This window comes from Macaca thibetana, chromosome 10 (assembly GCF_024542745.1).
Source record: "Macaca thibetana thibetana isolate TM-01 chromosome 10, ASM2454274v1, whole genome shotgun sequence".
Lineage (NCBI taxonomy): Eukaryota > Metazoa > Chordata > Mammalia > Primates > Cercopithecidae > Macaca > Macaca thibetana.
The window spans coordinates 30,219,238-30,236,379 of NC_065587.1; the positions used below are offsets into that span (position 1 = coordinate 30,219,238).

A 17,142-nucleotide genomic window follows, 5' to 3' on the forward strand; every position below is an offset into this window, starting at 1 on the left:
CTGAATGAAAATACGCAGAGACATGGGGAACCACATAATGGGTCCTGGGATGTGTCTGACAGGTACAGGCTTCAGGAAGGAGGGGGTGCTCTCGGAGCTTCTGCCCCCTCCCACCCACTCTGGTCCGATTCTGGGGCCCTAGCAAGGCCACACCTGTTACGTCCCCAGTGCAGGGCTGTGACTGCTCTTCCACCCACAAGGCCCAGTGGACCTGGAGCCTTCTCTGCAGAAGGTTTTAGGACCTCCAGGACCCTTAGGTTACAGGGCTAATTCAGGCTTACAGGAGCGGAGACGGTTCATAGGCCTTAAATCCAGACCACCCAGTCCTTCCTTACTATGCTTCTGCACTGCGATTTCAGCCAGAGGCGGGGCTAATCACAAAGTGTTCCTTTATTTTCCTCTGCAGTTGTCCCTTGTACGTGACCCTCCAAGGCCCTTGGCGTCCGCAGCTTGATTCTGCACTCCGAGTCCATTCACCTTCTCCCATCCGGTAGCATCCAACCCCGCTGCTACTGCTGCCAACCTGGCCTTGAGAGCAATGAGGACAAGGAAGGGACAAGGCCCCTTTTAGGCCAGAACTGCCTTCAGATCAGCCACGCTCCATGGGACTGTACCTCTGCCCTGGAGGCTGGAGAGGTCAGTGGCTGCAGACTGGCTCAAGGAGCCCCTGGCCCTGCCCACCTAGCCAGGGGTGCAGCCTTGCCAGAGAAGCAGAGAAGTGTCTGTGGCTGGGTGGGTGATATTGAAAGATTCCTTTCACCAGGGTGGAAGCCAGGAGCTGAGGCGTGATGGAATGCGGACAGTGAGGCATTGACAGCACCACAAGGCAGGAGTCATCTCCAGACACGTCCTTGGCCCATAGGGACAAGCTCCTGGTGGTGCCTCACTTTGCTGTCCTCTCTAAGCCGCAGATCTCAAATGGAATCAGTGCTCAAGAGTCTAATATGCCCCCTCTGAGGATGCCTGCGGGAATATCAGCTTTTACTGCACTTTACCATGTGGGAGGGCCTGCCCCACGCACCACCTCACCAGTGCTGCGCTTCTCAAACTTCACCCCACAGCCATTCTGTTGTAGGTGATCTCAGGGGCAGTTTTGAGAAACAGTGGCCCAGGGTCTCACAACAGCCCTCTGAGATAGGTTGGTTGCTATTGTCCCCATTTTTTTCTGATCAAGAAACTGAGGCTCAGGTGAGCTAAGGAATGTGCCCAGGGCCACCGTTTATAATAAGTAGCCTCAAGCCTTGCTCATGGTTACTGCCCTGACAGGGATCTAGGAAGGAGTGAGCAGGAGAGTGGGATGAGGCAGGACTCTCCGTCCCAGCCCTGCTGTCTCTGCCCAGACACCTCTTGCCTTGCAGACCCAACCCCACCCCAGATGGTTTCCTTTCCAATCACCCAGCTGCTAGTTCTCCAGGTTACTGGTCTCACTCCAGGTTGCTCCTGTTAGAGAAGCATCCCAGAGACATTCATTCCTGGCAAGGACACAGGCCTGTGGACCTGAAGGCCAGGTGGGCAGGGCCACAGAAGATCTGGGCGTCCCATCCTCCATTTAAAAAATTATACTTTACAACTGCATTGGTATAAAGATGAATATATTAATATATATTAAAACCTTTTTTTTTTTTTTTTTTTTTTTTTTTGAGACGGAGTCTCATGCTGTTGCCCAGGCTGGAGTGCAGTGGCGCGATCTCGGCTCACTGCAAGCTCCGCCTCCCGGGTTCCCGCCATTCTCCTGCCTCAGCCTCCTGAGTAGCTGGGACTACAGGCGCCCGCCACCGCGCCCGGCTAATTTTTTGTATTTTTAGTAGAGACGGGGTTTCACTGTGGTCTCGATCTCCTGACCTTGTGATCCGCCCGCCTCGGCCTCCCAAAGTGCTGGGATTACAGGCTTGAGCCACCGCGCCCGGCCTAAAACCTTTTTTTTTTACTTAAAGGTTTCTTTCTTCTGCCTTTAAAATATTTTGGCCAGGTGTGATGGTTCACACCAATAATCCCAGCACTTGGGGAGGCTGAGGCAGGAGAATCACTTGAACCCAAGAGTTCAAGACCAGCCTGGGCAACATAGTGAGACCCCATCTCTACAAAAATTTTTTAATCAGCTGGGCGTGGTGGTGCTTGCCTGTGGTCCCAGACACTAGGAAGGCTGAGGCAGGAGGGGAGGCTCGCTTGAGCTCGGGAGTTTGAGGCTGCAGTGAGCTATGATCATGCCACTGCACTCCAGTGTGGGCATCAGAGAAGAAGCTTGTCTCTAAAAAGAGAAAAAGAGTATTTCCATGAGCCTCTGTGTTGGCAGAAGAATGACCCTTCAGAGATGTTCATGTGCTATACCTGTGCCTGTGTTAGATTACATGGCAGACCAGGCATAGTGGCTCACACCTGTAATCCCAGCACTTTGGGAGGTCGAGGCAGGCAGATCATTTGAGGTCAGGAGTTTGAGACCAGCCTGACCAACATGGTGAAACCCTGTCTCTACTAAAAATACAAAAAATTTAGCCGGGTGTGGTGGCGCACGCCTGTAGTCCCAGCTACTCAGGAGGCTGAGGCAGGAGAATTGCTTGAACCCAGGAGGCGGAGGTTGCAGTGAGCCGAGGTCATGCCACTGCAGTACAGCCTGGGTGACAGGGTGAGACTCTGTCTCCAAAAAAAATTACGGGGAAAAGGGGAATTAAGGTTGCTGATCAACTGATTTAAAGTAGAGAGATGATCCTGGATTATCTGGGTGGGCCCAGTGGCATCTGGAGGGTCTTTAGAAGTAGCAGAAGGAAGCAGAGGAGGGAACCAGAGGTGGCAGTGTGAGAAAGGCTCAACTGGCCATTGCTGGCTTCGAGGCTGGAGGAAGGGGCCCGAGCCAAAGTATGCGGGGAGCCCCTGGGAGCTGGAAAACGCAGGGGAACAGTTTCTCTCCTAGAATCCTCAGACAGGAACGCATTCTGCCGACTCATGGATCTTCACCCACTGGGACTAAGTGGACTTCTGACCTCCAGAATGGAAAGATAAAAGCCTTAACGTTTGTGGAAACAAACAACTCACAATAGGCCGGGGACTGTGCCCCCTTCCCTGACGGATGAGCCTGCCTAGGCAGTCTGGATTTGCATCCCTGCTGTCATGTACCAGCTGTTGACGGCACAAGTTGCTTCATTTCTGGGCGCTGTGACTTAGGGATTGCTTTCACCATCCAGCCGCTCACCCAAAGCTGCAGAAGAGAAGCAAGAGGCCGGTGACTGGGGCGGCTCCGGAGCCCAGGTGGAGCCGCAGTTCGCCTACCACTAAAGGGCCGCAGTCACGGTCCGCGTAGCCGCCAGGGGGCAGCAGAGGTCCGGCCCCGCCAGCTTGGAGTCCCGATTGCGCCTGCGCGGCGCCCGCAGCGGCCGGGGACGGGAAGTGGGCGGGGCCGACCGGCAGCGGCTTGCTGGACGCGGAGCGGCGAGGAGACTGCTGAGGCCCGCGGAGACCTGGGGTGAGGCGGCCGGGGGAACGGGATTAGAGGGCTGACGGGCCTGGGACGAGGGTCAGGCGAGCGCCCAAGGCGCACAGGGGTGAAATGGGACCGAGGAACCGGAGGGATGGAATCAGAGGGCTGGGGAGGCAAGGAGGCCGAGACGAGGCTCACGTGGGGGCACCCAAACGGTGCGGGGGTGCAATGCGGGGGTCCGAGGAGCAAGAGGGGCCGCTGCGGACCTGAGGAATCCGAGGCTGGGAGTTGGGGGGCTGGCGAGCCAAGAGGGCAGAACTGGGGGGCCGGCGGGGGTGTGACCGAGCCGAGGGCCTGGTAGGGACCGAGGCTTATGAGACAGAATGGGGTGCTGAGGGGGGACGCGCCCCATTTTCCGAGATTTGGCCTCTCCCCACCCCCCAGGAGCCTCTAGGCCGGCACGTTGCCCCATATGCCCCCAGTCCCTCCACCTTCAGGGGCCCAGTCTCTGCCTGAGGGCCCCCTGCCCCGCGGCCTCCCGAGCGTCTGTGAAGCGAGCGTCAGCTGCACAAGTGCTTGGGCTGCAGCGGCTTCAGCCACAGGTCTGTGAGCCAGAGCCTCAGGCGCGGAGGCCGGGCACACTGCCACTGGGTTCGGTCAGGCAAGCCCCTGAACCTGTCTGCAACAGGAAGAACTGGCTCCGACTGCAGGGATTTCAGCACAGGGCTTGACACATGGTGAGGTCCACTGCATGGTGGCGGGCTCCTTCGAAGCCTTCCACGCTGCGGGACAGAGTCACACATGTCGTGGTGGCATTCCCCGGGACAAGTTCCCTGGGCCCAGATGAGCTCTCACCACGGGGGATAGAAAGTGGGGCCGGCCAGCACTCTGAGGCCATCTCCAGTCTCTTCTGTTGTCAAATTTCGCTCTTTTCCTCCTGCACCCGAGGTGGAAGTACCAAAGGCACCTGGCATCCAGAGACCTTGATTGAGTTCGCTTTGCCCTTTCCACCTGTGTGAGACCTTAAATGGGTGCTTGCCCTTCTAGAACCTATTTCTTCGTCTGCAGTGTAGCCTGACAGTATGTACTTCTCAGCGTAGTTGTGAGAGGTAAACAAAATGAATGCCTTTCTGAAAGCCATGAACCTCTACACAAGTTCATTTGTGGAATTCCTTTGAGATACCGCCTGAAGGCTGGGCGCGGTGGCTTGTAATCCCAGCACTTTGGGAGGCGGAGGCAGGCGTATCACCTGAGGTCAAGTGTTCCAGACCAGTGTGGCAAAACCCCATCTCTACTAAAAATACAAAAATTAGCCACGCGTGGTGGCAGGTGCCTGTAATCCTAGCTACTCAGGAGGCTGAGGCAGGAGAATTGCTTGAACCCGGGAGGCGGAGGTTGTGGTGAGCCAAGATCCCACCATTGCACTCCAGCCTGGGCAATAAGAGCGAAACTCCCTCTCAAAAAAAAAAAAAAAAAAAAAAGGATACCACCTGAAGCCAACCGAGTCTTTTTTTTTTTTTTTTTTTTTTTTGAGACGGAGTCTTGCTCTGTCACCCAGGCTGGAGTGCAGTGGCCGGATCTCAGCTCACTGCAAGCTCCGCCTCCCGGGTTTACGCCATTCTCCTGCCTCAGCCTCCTGAGTAGCTGGGACTACAGGCGCCCGCCACCTCGCCTGGCTAGTTTTTTGTATTTTTTAGTAGAGACGGGGTTTCACCATGTTAGCCAGGATGGTCTCGATCTCCTGACCTCGTGATCCGCCCATCTCGGCCTCCCAAAGTGCTGGGATTACAGGCTTGAGCCACCGCGCCCAGCCAACCAACCGAGTCTTAAGACCCGGCACTGCTGCCCACTGCACCCTTCAGAGTGATGTAGCTTCCTCAGCCCATGCCACCCACCAGGCACTCTTCCCTCTGCCATCACACTTATACCACCTGCTGTACACAAAGGGCCATTGTGGGCTTTCTGACCGCAGGAAGCTTACAGTCTATCAAGAAAGTCAGGCCTGTAAAAAGTGGTCATTGCACAACAGTGTGACTGTGCTTAATGCCATGGAACTGTACACTTACAAGTGGTTAAAAGGATACATGGTATGTATATTTTACAACAAAAAAATTTATATATGTAGGAAAACATCTAGAAGGATTTACATCTAACTAGTATCAGTAGTTATGAATAAAGGAGTAAGAATCTGCTTTGGTAGAAAGAGAAAGTTGGCCAGGCGTGGTGGGTCATACCTGTAATCACAGCATTTTCAGAGGCTGAGGTGGGCAGATCACCTGAGGTCAGGAGTTCGAGACTAGCCTGGCCAACATGGTGAAACCCCATCTCTACTAAAAATACAAAAATAAATTAGCCGGGCGTGGTTGCAGGTGCCTGTAATCCCAGCTACTAGGGAGGCTGAGGCAGGAGAATCGCTTCAACCTGGGAGGCGGAGCTTGCAGTGAGTGGAAATTGCGCCACTGCACTCCAGCCTGGGCGGCAGAGCAAGACTGTCTCAAAAAAAAAAACAGTTAACAGTGAATATGATAGTTTTGTTACACCATAGTGATGCAGTTTCCTTTTCTAAGGATTACTGGTTGTTGTTTTTTTTTTCATTACCCCAGTTTTGCAGTTAAGCAAGACTTAAGTATTTTTTCTGTGTTCCCTAAAAAACTGGTGGTTAAACCCTGCATTCGTTAAGCTTAGGAGTCAAAACTAATGCACTAGAGGAAAATAAATATTTTAAATTTCATAAAAAAAAAACGTTTTACAAGTCAGATGTGAGCAAAAGTGCCATAGAGACATGAGAGAGAGCATGCTGGATCCAAAGGTGGGGAGATTTCAGCAAAGCCTGGAAGGATCCAAGAGATCTCAGGAGGCAAAATGGAAGGAGGACACCACAAAACAAGGAGGGGAGGGGCTGCCCTAGGGTCAGGGGGACACAGAAATGGAAGGAGGAGCCATGAGAGAGCCAAAGCCCAGAGTTGGTGGCCAATGAGGGACAGGTCAGGGAAAGAAGGAGTCAGAATGACTTCCCGGGTGTCTTCACAGTTAGGGCCCAGGTTCTCCGGCATGAACCCCACCCTGGGACTTTGGGCAAGTTCCTTAGCTCTTCTGCTACAGCCTGCCCTGTGAAGTGGGGATAACCACAAGAGGTTGTTGGGAGGCTAAAAACCATCCCAGGAAGAGTGCTCGGAGCAGGGGCGGATGGCAGCTGGCAGCACCGTCAGCCCCACCCCTGCAGCTGCCGCCCGATGAGTTTGCTTTGCCATTTCCCACCTGTGTGAGACCTTCAATAGGTTCTTGGAGGGTGAGCACCCATTTGGTGTGCCGAGGGGCCCTGATCCAGGAGGAACAAGCTGCCAGTTGGATTTGGCCAGACTGGTCCAGGCAGGCAGCGCTGGGAGGCAGGAGTCCATTGTCCCTCCCATGCCCACCCCAGGCTCTTGGTGACTTGCACAGGCTCATGCACACATCCCTCTCACTCTGAATCTTTCACTGGTGTGCCCTGGTCAGGAAAGCCTGGCACCAGGCCCTGCCACCTCTGGTGCTCTCCCAGCCCTGACTCCTCCCTGCGGATTGCCACCGGCCTCCACGCCATTCCTGATGCTGTCTCCTCCAGTTGATCCCTCAAAGAACCACGGCACTGTCCCCTACCCCTCCAGGTACTCCCAGGGCTGCCTCTGGTTTCCCTTGGGTGAGGAATTTCTCCTTCCTGCTGGATGTCCCATGGTGTACCTCAGATTCAGGAGCTTATGGGGAAAAGGAAGGAAATGATTCCTGTCCCTTTCGACTTCTGGGCTCCAGGGAGGGAAAGCTGTGTCCTGGTTTCTCTCCTCACCCCTTGCCTTAGGTTGGTGATGCAGAAACAAGGGCGCTTGGTCCCCAGCAAGCAAGATGGCCCTGGGCACCCTGCCTTTCTAACAAGGGCAGGCAATTGGCACAAGCCCTGAGAGTAAGCCAGCCCGTCCCCTCTACAAATGCAGACAGAGCTTCGCACAAGGCATCATCACATCCCCTGAGACCTCACTTAGCACGCATGGCACAGGCACCATTGAGGCCTGTGCGGGTAGCGGGCACAAGGCACAGGGAGAGCAGCAGGTGGCCACAGTGAATCAGGGTCTGCAGTGCAGACAGGAAGGGCCCCCCTCCCTGAGGGAACAGGCTGATTGTGGGGAGGAGCTCTCGGCACAGGAAAGAGTACCCCAAGGTCAGGAGGCAAGAAGGAGGCATCTGCATCCCAAAATGTCCAGCAGACGTCACCAGCAAGTGGGGTGAAAGTGAAGGGTCTTGAATTCTGCCCTAGACCGTGGGGCTTTACACTGTGGGCAGGGGTTTCTGTGTGCTGTAGCAGGAAGCATGCTGTCCTCTCACTTGGATCCTAATCATAAATTCACATGAGCACATTTTGTGGTGAGATGACAGAGCGTCCAGATCACTTGGAATTGCAAGGGAGTGGGCGGAGGCCCCAGGCACTGGCAGTTACTGGGGGCAGCTCTGCATTGTTCACATTTCTCTCCCAGAAGCTCCAGGGGGCCAGGGCAGTGCCAAGCAGAAGAGGGGCCCTTGGCCGCTTTCACTGCTTGAGGGCAGCCAAGCTTGCTGGGAAATTCACGCCATCTTCAAATGCCTTGCAGCTCTGCTGGGGCATGGCTGGCAGGCCTTGCCGCCTCCTCATTGACCCACTAGGGCTCCCAGCCTCTGCTCATTTCTCCAGCTCACAAAGTCTTCCCTTTGTGGTTTGAATGTCAGTGTCCCTCCTCCTCTCAGAGTGATTTTTCCTTATTTGTTTTGTGTTCTTTTTTTTTTTCTTTTTTGGTAGAGATGGGGGGTGGCAGTCTCACTATGTTGCCCAGGCTGGTCTTGAACTCCTGCAACTGAAGCACTCCTGCCTCACCCAAAGAGCTGAGATACAGACCTGAGCCACAGCGCCTCACCAGTTGTTTTATGTTATCTTTTTACCTGCTTGCCTTTTGTAACCTGGGCTGCATTAAATTTACTCCTTGCTAATAAATGTGAACCCTAACAATGAATTTAGTCTATCCCCAGAACCTTCAGTAGCAAGCATCCCTATTTCTACATTATTTGTATATGTCTACTTAAATTACCTTTCAATTCCTGCCTCTAAAAGAAGAGAGGGGTTTTGTGTTTTGTTAATTTACCACCCTTCACCCCTTGCATTCCAAATCCTTCATTGATCAGACTTGATGCTGGGATCTTTCGCTCTGCCCGCCCCATTTTCTTTTGTGTTTTTTATCTTTAGGCTTCCAGAAGGCTTGTTTCAAGTTAGCAATTCCTGATAAGGACAGCCCTTTTGTGGGCTGTGAGCTCCCTGCATCTCTTACTTCCCACTCTCTGCATCCTGCACCTCAGGCCCCTGTCGCAGCCGTCCTTTTAGCAAAGTTTGTAGGCAGAGTCTGTGGCTATTCTAAGACTGATGATTCTAGAAGATTCTCCTTGCCTTCATTCAGTTTTCAGAACATGGAAGTCCTCATGGAGGTGATGGGCTGTGAAACCGTTCCCCAAATTCTCCACCCTAGAATTTGGGCTGTTCCTCAGTCTCATGTCCATTTGTCACCATAGAAGAACGCAGTTTTTCTCCCCAGCTTAGTAACTGTGTAGGATTTCTTTTTTACTTTTTTCTGTATTCAGTCTCATCCACTACTGCGTAGGACTCGCTGAAGAAAGTTTTTTCCCAGCCTGCCTGTTAGACAAAGCCCAAAGTGGAGTCCCCACTGTGGGAGGGTTTGGAGGGGTCAGGCACCCGAGGGGAAGGGGGCAGGAGAGAGAAGGGTCTATGCTGAGCGGGTGCTGGCAGGGAGGCCCAGGTGTGGGACCTGGAGGTGAATCCCCGGGACGATGCAAAGAACATGGAGAGGGGGGTGCTCGAGAACTGTTTGGGTATAGGCCAAGCAGGCAGGCTGGGGAGGCAACTGTGGAGATTCTGAGTTGGGAGAGAAGAAGAGCCAGAGCCAACCTGCAAGGAGGCTCTGAGGCACCAAATGCCTCTTTCCGGTGAGAGAGAAGCAGGTGAGGGAGTGAAGGCACAGGCTTTGGGATCCCTCTTCAGCCCTGTCTTCCTTCCTGACACCTCAAGCAAGGGACTACCCCTCTCCAAACCTTGAGGTTCTCATCTGTGAAATGGGGGCTTGTCCTGGCTCTTGGGGTGTTAGGGGCAACTCACAGGACTGGTCAGCTCTGGGCATTCCTAAGGACTTAGAGAGGAAGAGCCCACATGCCCTACAGTGGGGTCAGCGCCTGGAACTGTCCACAGTGCCCCTGTTCCAGCCAGCGCTTAGCAGGCCTGAGCCATTCTAGGCTCACAATTCCCTCCTCCTATTAGAGAGCATTGAATAGACTCGATGGTGTCCCAGAGCACCTCCTGTCTGTCCCGGGTTAACCCTCTGCTTCTCTCCTGGCCACCCCTTGGGTGGCCCCAGCAGCCTCTGGGGATCCCTTCTGCTCCCACTCTGGCCTGTCTCCAAAATAGCCCTGGGCCGGCCTCCTGCATCTTGGCTCTTGTCTTTCTTCCCCTGAACGCTGCTAGAGCCCCAGCAGGTGTCCCTCCTACCATCTGGTCACCACATCCAGGCTCACAGACCTGGTGGCTTCACTCCCTCACCTCAGAGCCCTGCTGGCTGCCTGGGACCCGCGATCAGGTTGAACCCCCTCACCTGCCTCAGTGCCTGGCCTCAGCATCCCTGTGCTGCTCATCTCTGGCCATGCTGGCCACCCTCTGCCAGGAGCAGTCTTCCTCCTCTTGTCACTTCTCCTTGACAACGTCCACCCAGCTGCTGCTCCTGGCACCATCTCCTGAGACCGGATCTCTGGATGCCCACAAGTCCCCATCTGGATTCATGTCAGGACAGCGGCCAGGGTTGTCCCACCACTTACTAGTGGCCCTGAACCGTGAGGCCATGTACCTGCTACATGGTGCTTGCAGTTGGGCACCTTCATTGCTGGTGCCGTGGCTCCTTGATTCTGCTGACTCTGACATTTCTCCCCAGGGTGAAGCCTGGAGACCCTCTTGCCCTGGCCCAGCTGCAGGCCCCCGGGATGCTCTGGGCATGTCCTCTGGAGCCCCACAGAAGAGCAGCCAGATGGCCAGTGGAGCTGAGGAGACCCCAGGCTTCCTGGACATGCTCCTTCAAGACTTCCCAGCCCCACTGAACCCAGAGGACCCTCTGCCATGGAAGGCCCCGGGAATGGTGCTCAGCCAGGAGGAGGTGGAGGGCGAGCTGGCTGAGCTGGCCATGGGCTTTCTGGGCAGCAGGTAAGCCTGTGCAACCCCAAAGGGGACAGGGAGCGAGGGCACGGCGCCAGGGCCTACCAGGGATGTGGTGGCTGTTCCCCCACACGTCCAGCCCCACATGGGGATCCACAGCCCCAGATTGTATGGCAGCACCGTGTGGACTTCCTGTGGCTGCTGTGGCAAAGCACCACACACTGGGCACTCAAAGCAGCCGAAGCTCATTCTTTCACAGGGCCGGAGGCCAGAGTCCAAGATCAAGGTGGTGGCTGTGCCATGCTCTCTCAAAGGCTGTAGGGAAGAGTCTGCTCCAGGCCTTTCTGTTAGTGCCTGGCCTTGACTTCCTGGAGGTCCTTGGCCTGTAGACTCATTCCTCCTAGCTGACCTTCTTGCATGCAGCATCTCCCTGTGTGCCTTCACACCTCCCCACTCTACCTGCTGTGTGTCTGTGGCTCCTCCTCTTGTAAGGACATGGGCATTTTGGACCAGGGGCTGCCCTCTTACAGTGTGACCTCATCTGTATTTCTTTTCATGGAGAATGGGGTCTCGCTATATTGCCCAGGCTGGTCTCGAGCTTCTGGGCTCCATGAATTCTCATGTTTTTGGCTTCCTAAATGCTGGGATTACAGGCATGAGAGTGCTGTGCCCAGCCAATGTGACCTCATATGGACATAACTAATTACATTTGCAAAGACTTTAACTCCAAATAAGATCATATTCTGAGACACAAGGGCTGGGACTTCAACATACCTTTTTGGGGAACAATTTAATGCATAACAGGTGATAAGCAGTAAGTCCTGTTTCTGATGCATGTGATGGATGAGGAGGCAGAGGTGGGTAGATTAAGAGGCTGGTCTGAGGCCTTACAGTCAAGGAGTGGCAGGCCCACATGGCACCCCGGCCACCATGATCTGAGAGGTAGTTGGCGCTGTACCCCTTCCACAGGTGAGGAAGCCAAGGCACAGAGAGGTAGCACAACCAGCTTAGCAGATTTCGGGGAAGATAGAGAGTTATGTGTCCACCAGCAGACAATGTAGCTGTCTCCTAGGCTGACCTCAGAGGTCCCTTCCTTGGAAGACCCTTGCCCTCCCCTTCCATTTATTCATTCATTCTGGAAGTATTTGTCCCAGGAAAGATAGTAAAGGACAAGGTCTCTTCTCGAACCCTCTCTGCTCAGATGGGGTCTTGGAGTCAGGCTGTCTGTCTGGCACAGGGGACAGCTCATGGAGGTGAGCAGGCTGGTGGGCCACATGCTGTTTCTGTGAACCTAGTCCCTTGCTGAGGGGATGTGCCCATGGTCCCCAATCCCAGCATCACCCAGATGACCTGAAATATCACCTGAAGCCATGACAGGCCCTCAGCTATAGCTCCCTCTGACAGAGCCTCTGTCCTTGGTGCTGCCTCAGTATCCCCCAAGTGTGCACTTCCTTTGCCCCTTGCAGCAAATCAACTCTGTTCCTGACACTGACCAAGGGCCTATTTTCCTTGACCCCAGGCCCCAGCAATCAGTGACTTGTGCTCTCCCTGTGCGGCATGGGTGCAAACGTTGCTAAGTGTCAGCCACATGCAAGGGCCATGCCACCCAGCATTCCCCACAGCCGCCTAGAGCTCAGGAGGAAAGGCCCAGTGACCACGCTCCACGAGGTCGTGGCATGCACAAAGGGTGTTATTGGCTTGTTTTGAGGAACTATTTTAGAGATGTGGCACAGAGTGAATCGGCCCCCAGCGGGGGTGCTGCGCACGGGAGGTGAGGGAAGGCCCCACGTTTTGCCTTCTTGAGAGGAGCAGGTGGCACTCTACAGGGAGCAGGGGAGTCCAGACCAGGGAGTTCTGCAGCCACTGGGTCTTCGTGGAGGTGGCATGGGGCCATCGCTGCCCTGAGGCGAAAAGCCAGGCCCGGGACAGAAAAGTTGATGCACCTTGGCCCAAGCGTGAGGTAACCAGGCAGAGCCAAGTGGTGCCAGCCCCAAACTGGGAATCAGGTGGAAAAGCCGTCCTGGGGAACGACAGAGCCCAGGGGTTTGCTGGGCCTGCGTGGGGCACAGGTGCTGAAGACGGACAGGCCATAGCACCGGGGTGACACATCAGCCTTCAGTTCCTGGGCAGGGGGAGAAGGGCGTGGAGCAGGGCCCCAGGGAAGGATCCAAGGTGGGAGGGCCTGGAGGGCTGAGGAGTGAGTAGGCAGTGCAGGTGACCTGCCCAGGAGGGCCCTGAACCAAAGTTGGGGTCAGTGCTGGGGACACAGGGGAGGGCAGTGGGTTTTGGTTTTGATGCGGGAGCAGCCGGACTTGTTGAGCAGCTGCTGTGTGAGCCACCTAGTGATGGGTGTGACCAGGAGGGGCGAAGAGCTCCTGAGCCTCCTCAGCCCCCGGGAACCCACCTTACATGATGGACTAAAATGGAGTATTTGAAGGTGTTATTTGTTCCAGCAGTCGTATTGGATTTATTTTTTAAGTTACTTTTGTTCTTTTCTAGCACGTTCTTTCACACGCAGGTGTGGATGTGCGTATGTGTAGTCAGCACTTGGGGTCTGAGTCTCACATGTTGTCTACACTAAGTCCGGCTGTCCACACACACGCACTCACATGTGCTCATACATAGTCACGAGTTCCACCTCCCAGCTCTGCTTCTTGTGTCCCAGCCTGAGGATGGGCTCTTGGGCATGAAGGACTTTGAGCATCTTGGTCCCTGAGCTCTTTCACAGATTGCAAAAGGCATCCTTCTGGAGGCTATCCAGGAGTCACAACACCCGGTCTGCAGGGGGCTGTTTATGCCTTATCTCCCCTCTTGTTTGTAGCCTCCTGTCACATACTTGAGTCCCTGAGCAGTGCATACCATACACTAATGATTTGAGTGTGGTTTTCATCTCTGCCACTAGATTATAAACCCCTTGTAACAACCCCTGCCCCAAAGTCGGTGAGACAAGTGTTTCTCAGGCACCTGGGCCTTGCACACAACTTGGCTTGTCCCTGGAGCATCTTCTTGCCTTGTGCAGGAGCCTGCTCTGCAGGGACCAGAATCAGGGTGGATCTGCATGGTGCAGTGACTCAGGGCTGAGGGCCTCTAGGGCGTGTCCCAGGCCAGACCCTGGGATGAGGCAGGAGCTGTGTCCAGGAAGGGGACGATGGTGGCCCTTGGCCAGGCATTGTCTGGGTCCCCACAGCCGGAAGCTGCCTCCCTGCCCCCAGCAGCAGTGTCGGGTGGGCAGGAAGCTGAGGCCTGGCCTCACCGGGACCAAGGGAAACAGGCGTCCCTCCTCTCTGCTGTGCAAAAGGAAAACCCAGCAGTTGGCAGGAAACCCCCAAATGGCAGAGGAACTCATTTCTCATGTCTTGGCTGGTTGTTTTTCAAAGGCAGTTCCAGAGGCTTCTCCCATGAGTCACCCTTTCATTTAAAAAAAATCAGGAATCCACTGAGCATGGTGGCTTACGCCTGTAATCCCAGCTACTCGGGAGGCTGAGGCAGGAGAATCACTTTCTGAACCCGAGAGGCAGAGGTTGTGGTGAGCCAAGATCACGCCATTGCACTCCAGCCTGGGCAACAAGAGCGAAACTCTGTCTCAAAAAAAAAATCAGGAATCCATCCCGGTCGATTCCTCAGATCATCAGTAGATGCCTGGGGTGCGCAGCCCCCACGGAATAAGACCTGCCAGCCTGTGCCATTGGAAGGTCCTCGCCTTCCAGTGAAAGCCGGGAGTGTCAGCCCAGTGCAGAATTACCTCGTCACCCCAGGCATGCCCTCCAGCCCCCACTCTCAGGGACAGGCACACAGGGGTGAATGTGTGTCATCCAGCTTCCAGGGCCCCCACTGGGTGGGAAGGCAGATTCCAGGGGTCAAAATGCATGCTAGAGGCCATAGGGCCACTGAGGGAGTGACCCCTTCTGCCCAGAAAAGCCAGGGATGGCTCAGAATTTTAGACACTTCTTCCCACAGCCCTCCTCAGCCACAGCTGGCTTCAGTGTCCCTACCTCCAAATTTCTTCCCCTGATCTGCCCCATGGCTGTCTTTTGCCCTGCCTACCTGCTGAAAGACGCTAACCCAAGGTTAACATTTCCTCCCGTCGGTTTGCTTGCAGCTTGCTGCGACCTCCCTTTCTACCCACTACACCTCCTCGACTGCTCAGCTCTGTTCTGTGACATTGAAAGCAGTGACCCAGTCTCACTTCTTAAAACGTTTCCTTCGTGGCACCCAGAAGGCCACCCTTGGGGTCATCCCCACTTTGCTAGCCATGCTCTGGCCCTGTTGGACTCAGCCCTCTATCCTCATTCATTCTGAAGCTCCATCTCCTGCCTAGACCATGTTCTTGCAGGCCCTCAGGCCTCTTGACCGCTGTGGAAACAGAGCCCATTGCCCATCCCCTGCCTGATCCTGTTCCATCCCCATCAGGGTAATTGACTGCACCACGAGCCTCCTAGTTGCTCAGAACAGAAACTTCAACACTGTCCCTGCCCCTCCATCTATACTGCCCGACTCTGTCCTCTCCTGTTTGTCTCCACGGCCCTGCCCAGCCCAGGTCTTGGACTCTCTCCTCTAGACAGTCATCCCCTCCCTGCCAGCCCACCCTCCACACCAGGGTCAGAGAGGCATAAAAGCCTCATCTGATCATGCCATGTCCCTCTTCAAACAGACCAAAGGCGGCCAGGCGCGGTGGCTCATGCCATTATCCTAGGACTTTGGGAGGCTGAGATGGGAGGATCACTTGAGGGCAGGAGTTCAAGACCAGCCTGGACAACATAGCGAAACCCCACCTGTACAAAATTTTACAAATTAGCTGGACATGGTGATGTCTGTAGCCCTAACTACTCTGGAGTCTGAGGTGAGAGGATCTCTTGAGCCCAGGGGTTTGAGGCTGCAGCGAGCCATGATTGCACAACTGTGCTCCAGCCTGGGAGACAGAGCAAGACCCTGTCTCTAAAAATAAATAAATAAAACCCAGACCAATGGCAGTGCTTCCATGTTAGCATAAAGCTTGGCCTGCCCTGTTCCCACAGCCCCTCACCCTGACATCCCCTCACCCCAGCAGCCCCTATGGCCCCGTCCGCTCAGGGACCTCATGGACCACGCACAGCCACTTCCTCTGCTGACAGCCCCTCACCCTGGCAGCCCCTATGGCCCCGTCTGCTCAGGGACGTCATGGACCATGCATAGCCACTTGCTCTGCTGAGTGTGCCTGTGGGTCCCACAGCCCAGGATCAGTTTCCTGGAGCTGCTGTACAGATGACCACAGACCCAGCAGCTTAAACAACAGAAGTGTGCCTCATGGTGCTGGAGGCTGTTGTCTGAGATCAGGATGTTGACAGAACTGGCTCCTTCTGGTGGTTTGTGGGCAACCCTTGGCATTACCTGGCTTGTAGGCTCATCCCCCAGGTCTCTGCCTCATGTTCCCATGGCATTCTCCCTGTATGTGTGTCTGTGTCCAAATTCCTCCCTCAACTCAGAGCGTCTCGTTCTGTCGCCCAGGCTGGAGTGCAGTGGCACAATCTTGGCTCACTGCAACCTCCACCTCCTGGGTTCAAGCGATTCTTCTTTTTTTTTTTTTTTTTTTTTTTTTGAGACGGAGTCTCGCTGTGTCTCCCAGGCTGGAGTGCAGTGGCGTGATCTCGGCTCACTGCAAGCTCCGCCTCCCGGGTTCATGCCATTCTCCCGCCTCAGCCTCCCGAGTAGCTGAGACTACAGGCGCCCGCCACCACGCCCGGCTAGTTTTTTGTATTTTTAGTAGAGACGGGGTTTCACCATGTTAGCCAGGATAGTCTCGATCTCCTGACCTCGTGATCCACCCGCCTCGGCCTCCCAAAGTGCTGGGATTACAGGCTTGAGCCACCGTGCCCGGCCTCAAGCGATTCTTCTGCCTCAGCCTCCTGAGTAGCTGGAACTACAGGCACGCGCCACCACACCCAGCTAATTTTTGTATTTTTAGTAGAGATGAGGTTTTACCATGTTGGCCAGGCTGGTCTCGAACTCCTGACCTCATGATCTACCCACCTTGGTCTCCCAAAGTACTGGGATTACAGACGAGAGCCACTGCACCCAACCCAAATTGCCCTTTTTTATAGAGACATCAGTCATTGGAGTAGGGGCCCAGCCTGCTGCAGCATGACCTCAACTAATTCCATCTGTAATGACCCTGTTTCCAAATTAGCTCCATTCTGAGGTACTGGGGGTTAGGGCCTCTGTATGAATTTGGTGGGGGACATAGTTCAACCCAGCACACTCCCTACCCTCCAGGGTCCCCAACTGGCATGGGTGATTCCTCTGCCCTCCTGTGGCCAGGAGCTGTCATCAGCTTGGATGTCAGGCAGTTTGCTTGACCATCAACAGCCCCCTCCCCGCCAGCCCCAGGCCCAAGTTTGGTCCAGCTCCCCACCAGATGGTTGCGCGTCTGCCTCTGCCGTCGTGTGACCTTCCTGTCCCAGCTCCCCAAGGACAGGGGCTGCCCTGCTGGCTGTCCTGACCCCTCAGCATGTGGGCTGACAGTTGGGGAAGGGGTGCTAGGTGTAGTCTC

At 55.0% G+C, this 17,142-nt stretch overlaps 1 protein-coding gene across 1 annotated transcript in view; it reads left to right on the forward strand.

Annotated features, from left to right (window-relative positions):
* The first annotated feature begins 3,355 nt into the window (after window positions 1-3,355).
* PPM1F (protein phosphatase, Mg2+/Mn2+ dependent 1F) overlaps window positions 3,356-17,142 on the forward strand; it is a 33,754-nt gene continuing 19,967 nt past the window's right edge. The window contains exons 1-2 of the mRNA XM_050746201.1: window positions 3,356-3,457; window positions 10,399-10,664. Of these exons, the coding sequence (XP_050602158.1) occupies window positions 10,459-10,664 (206 nt within the window). The 5' untranslated portion in view covers window positions 3,356-3,457; window positions 10,399-10,458. The remainder of the gene's footprint in view (window positions 3,458-10,398; window positions 10,665-17,142) is intronic.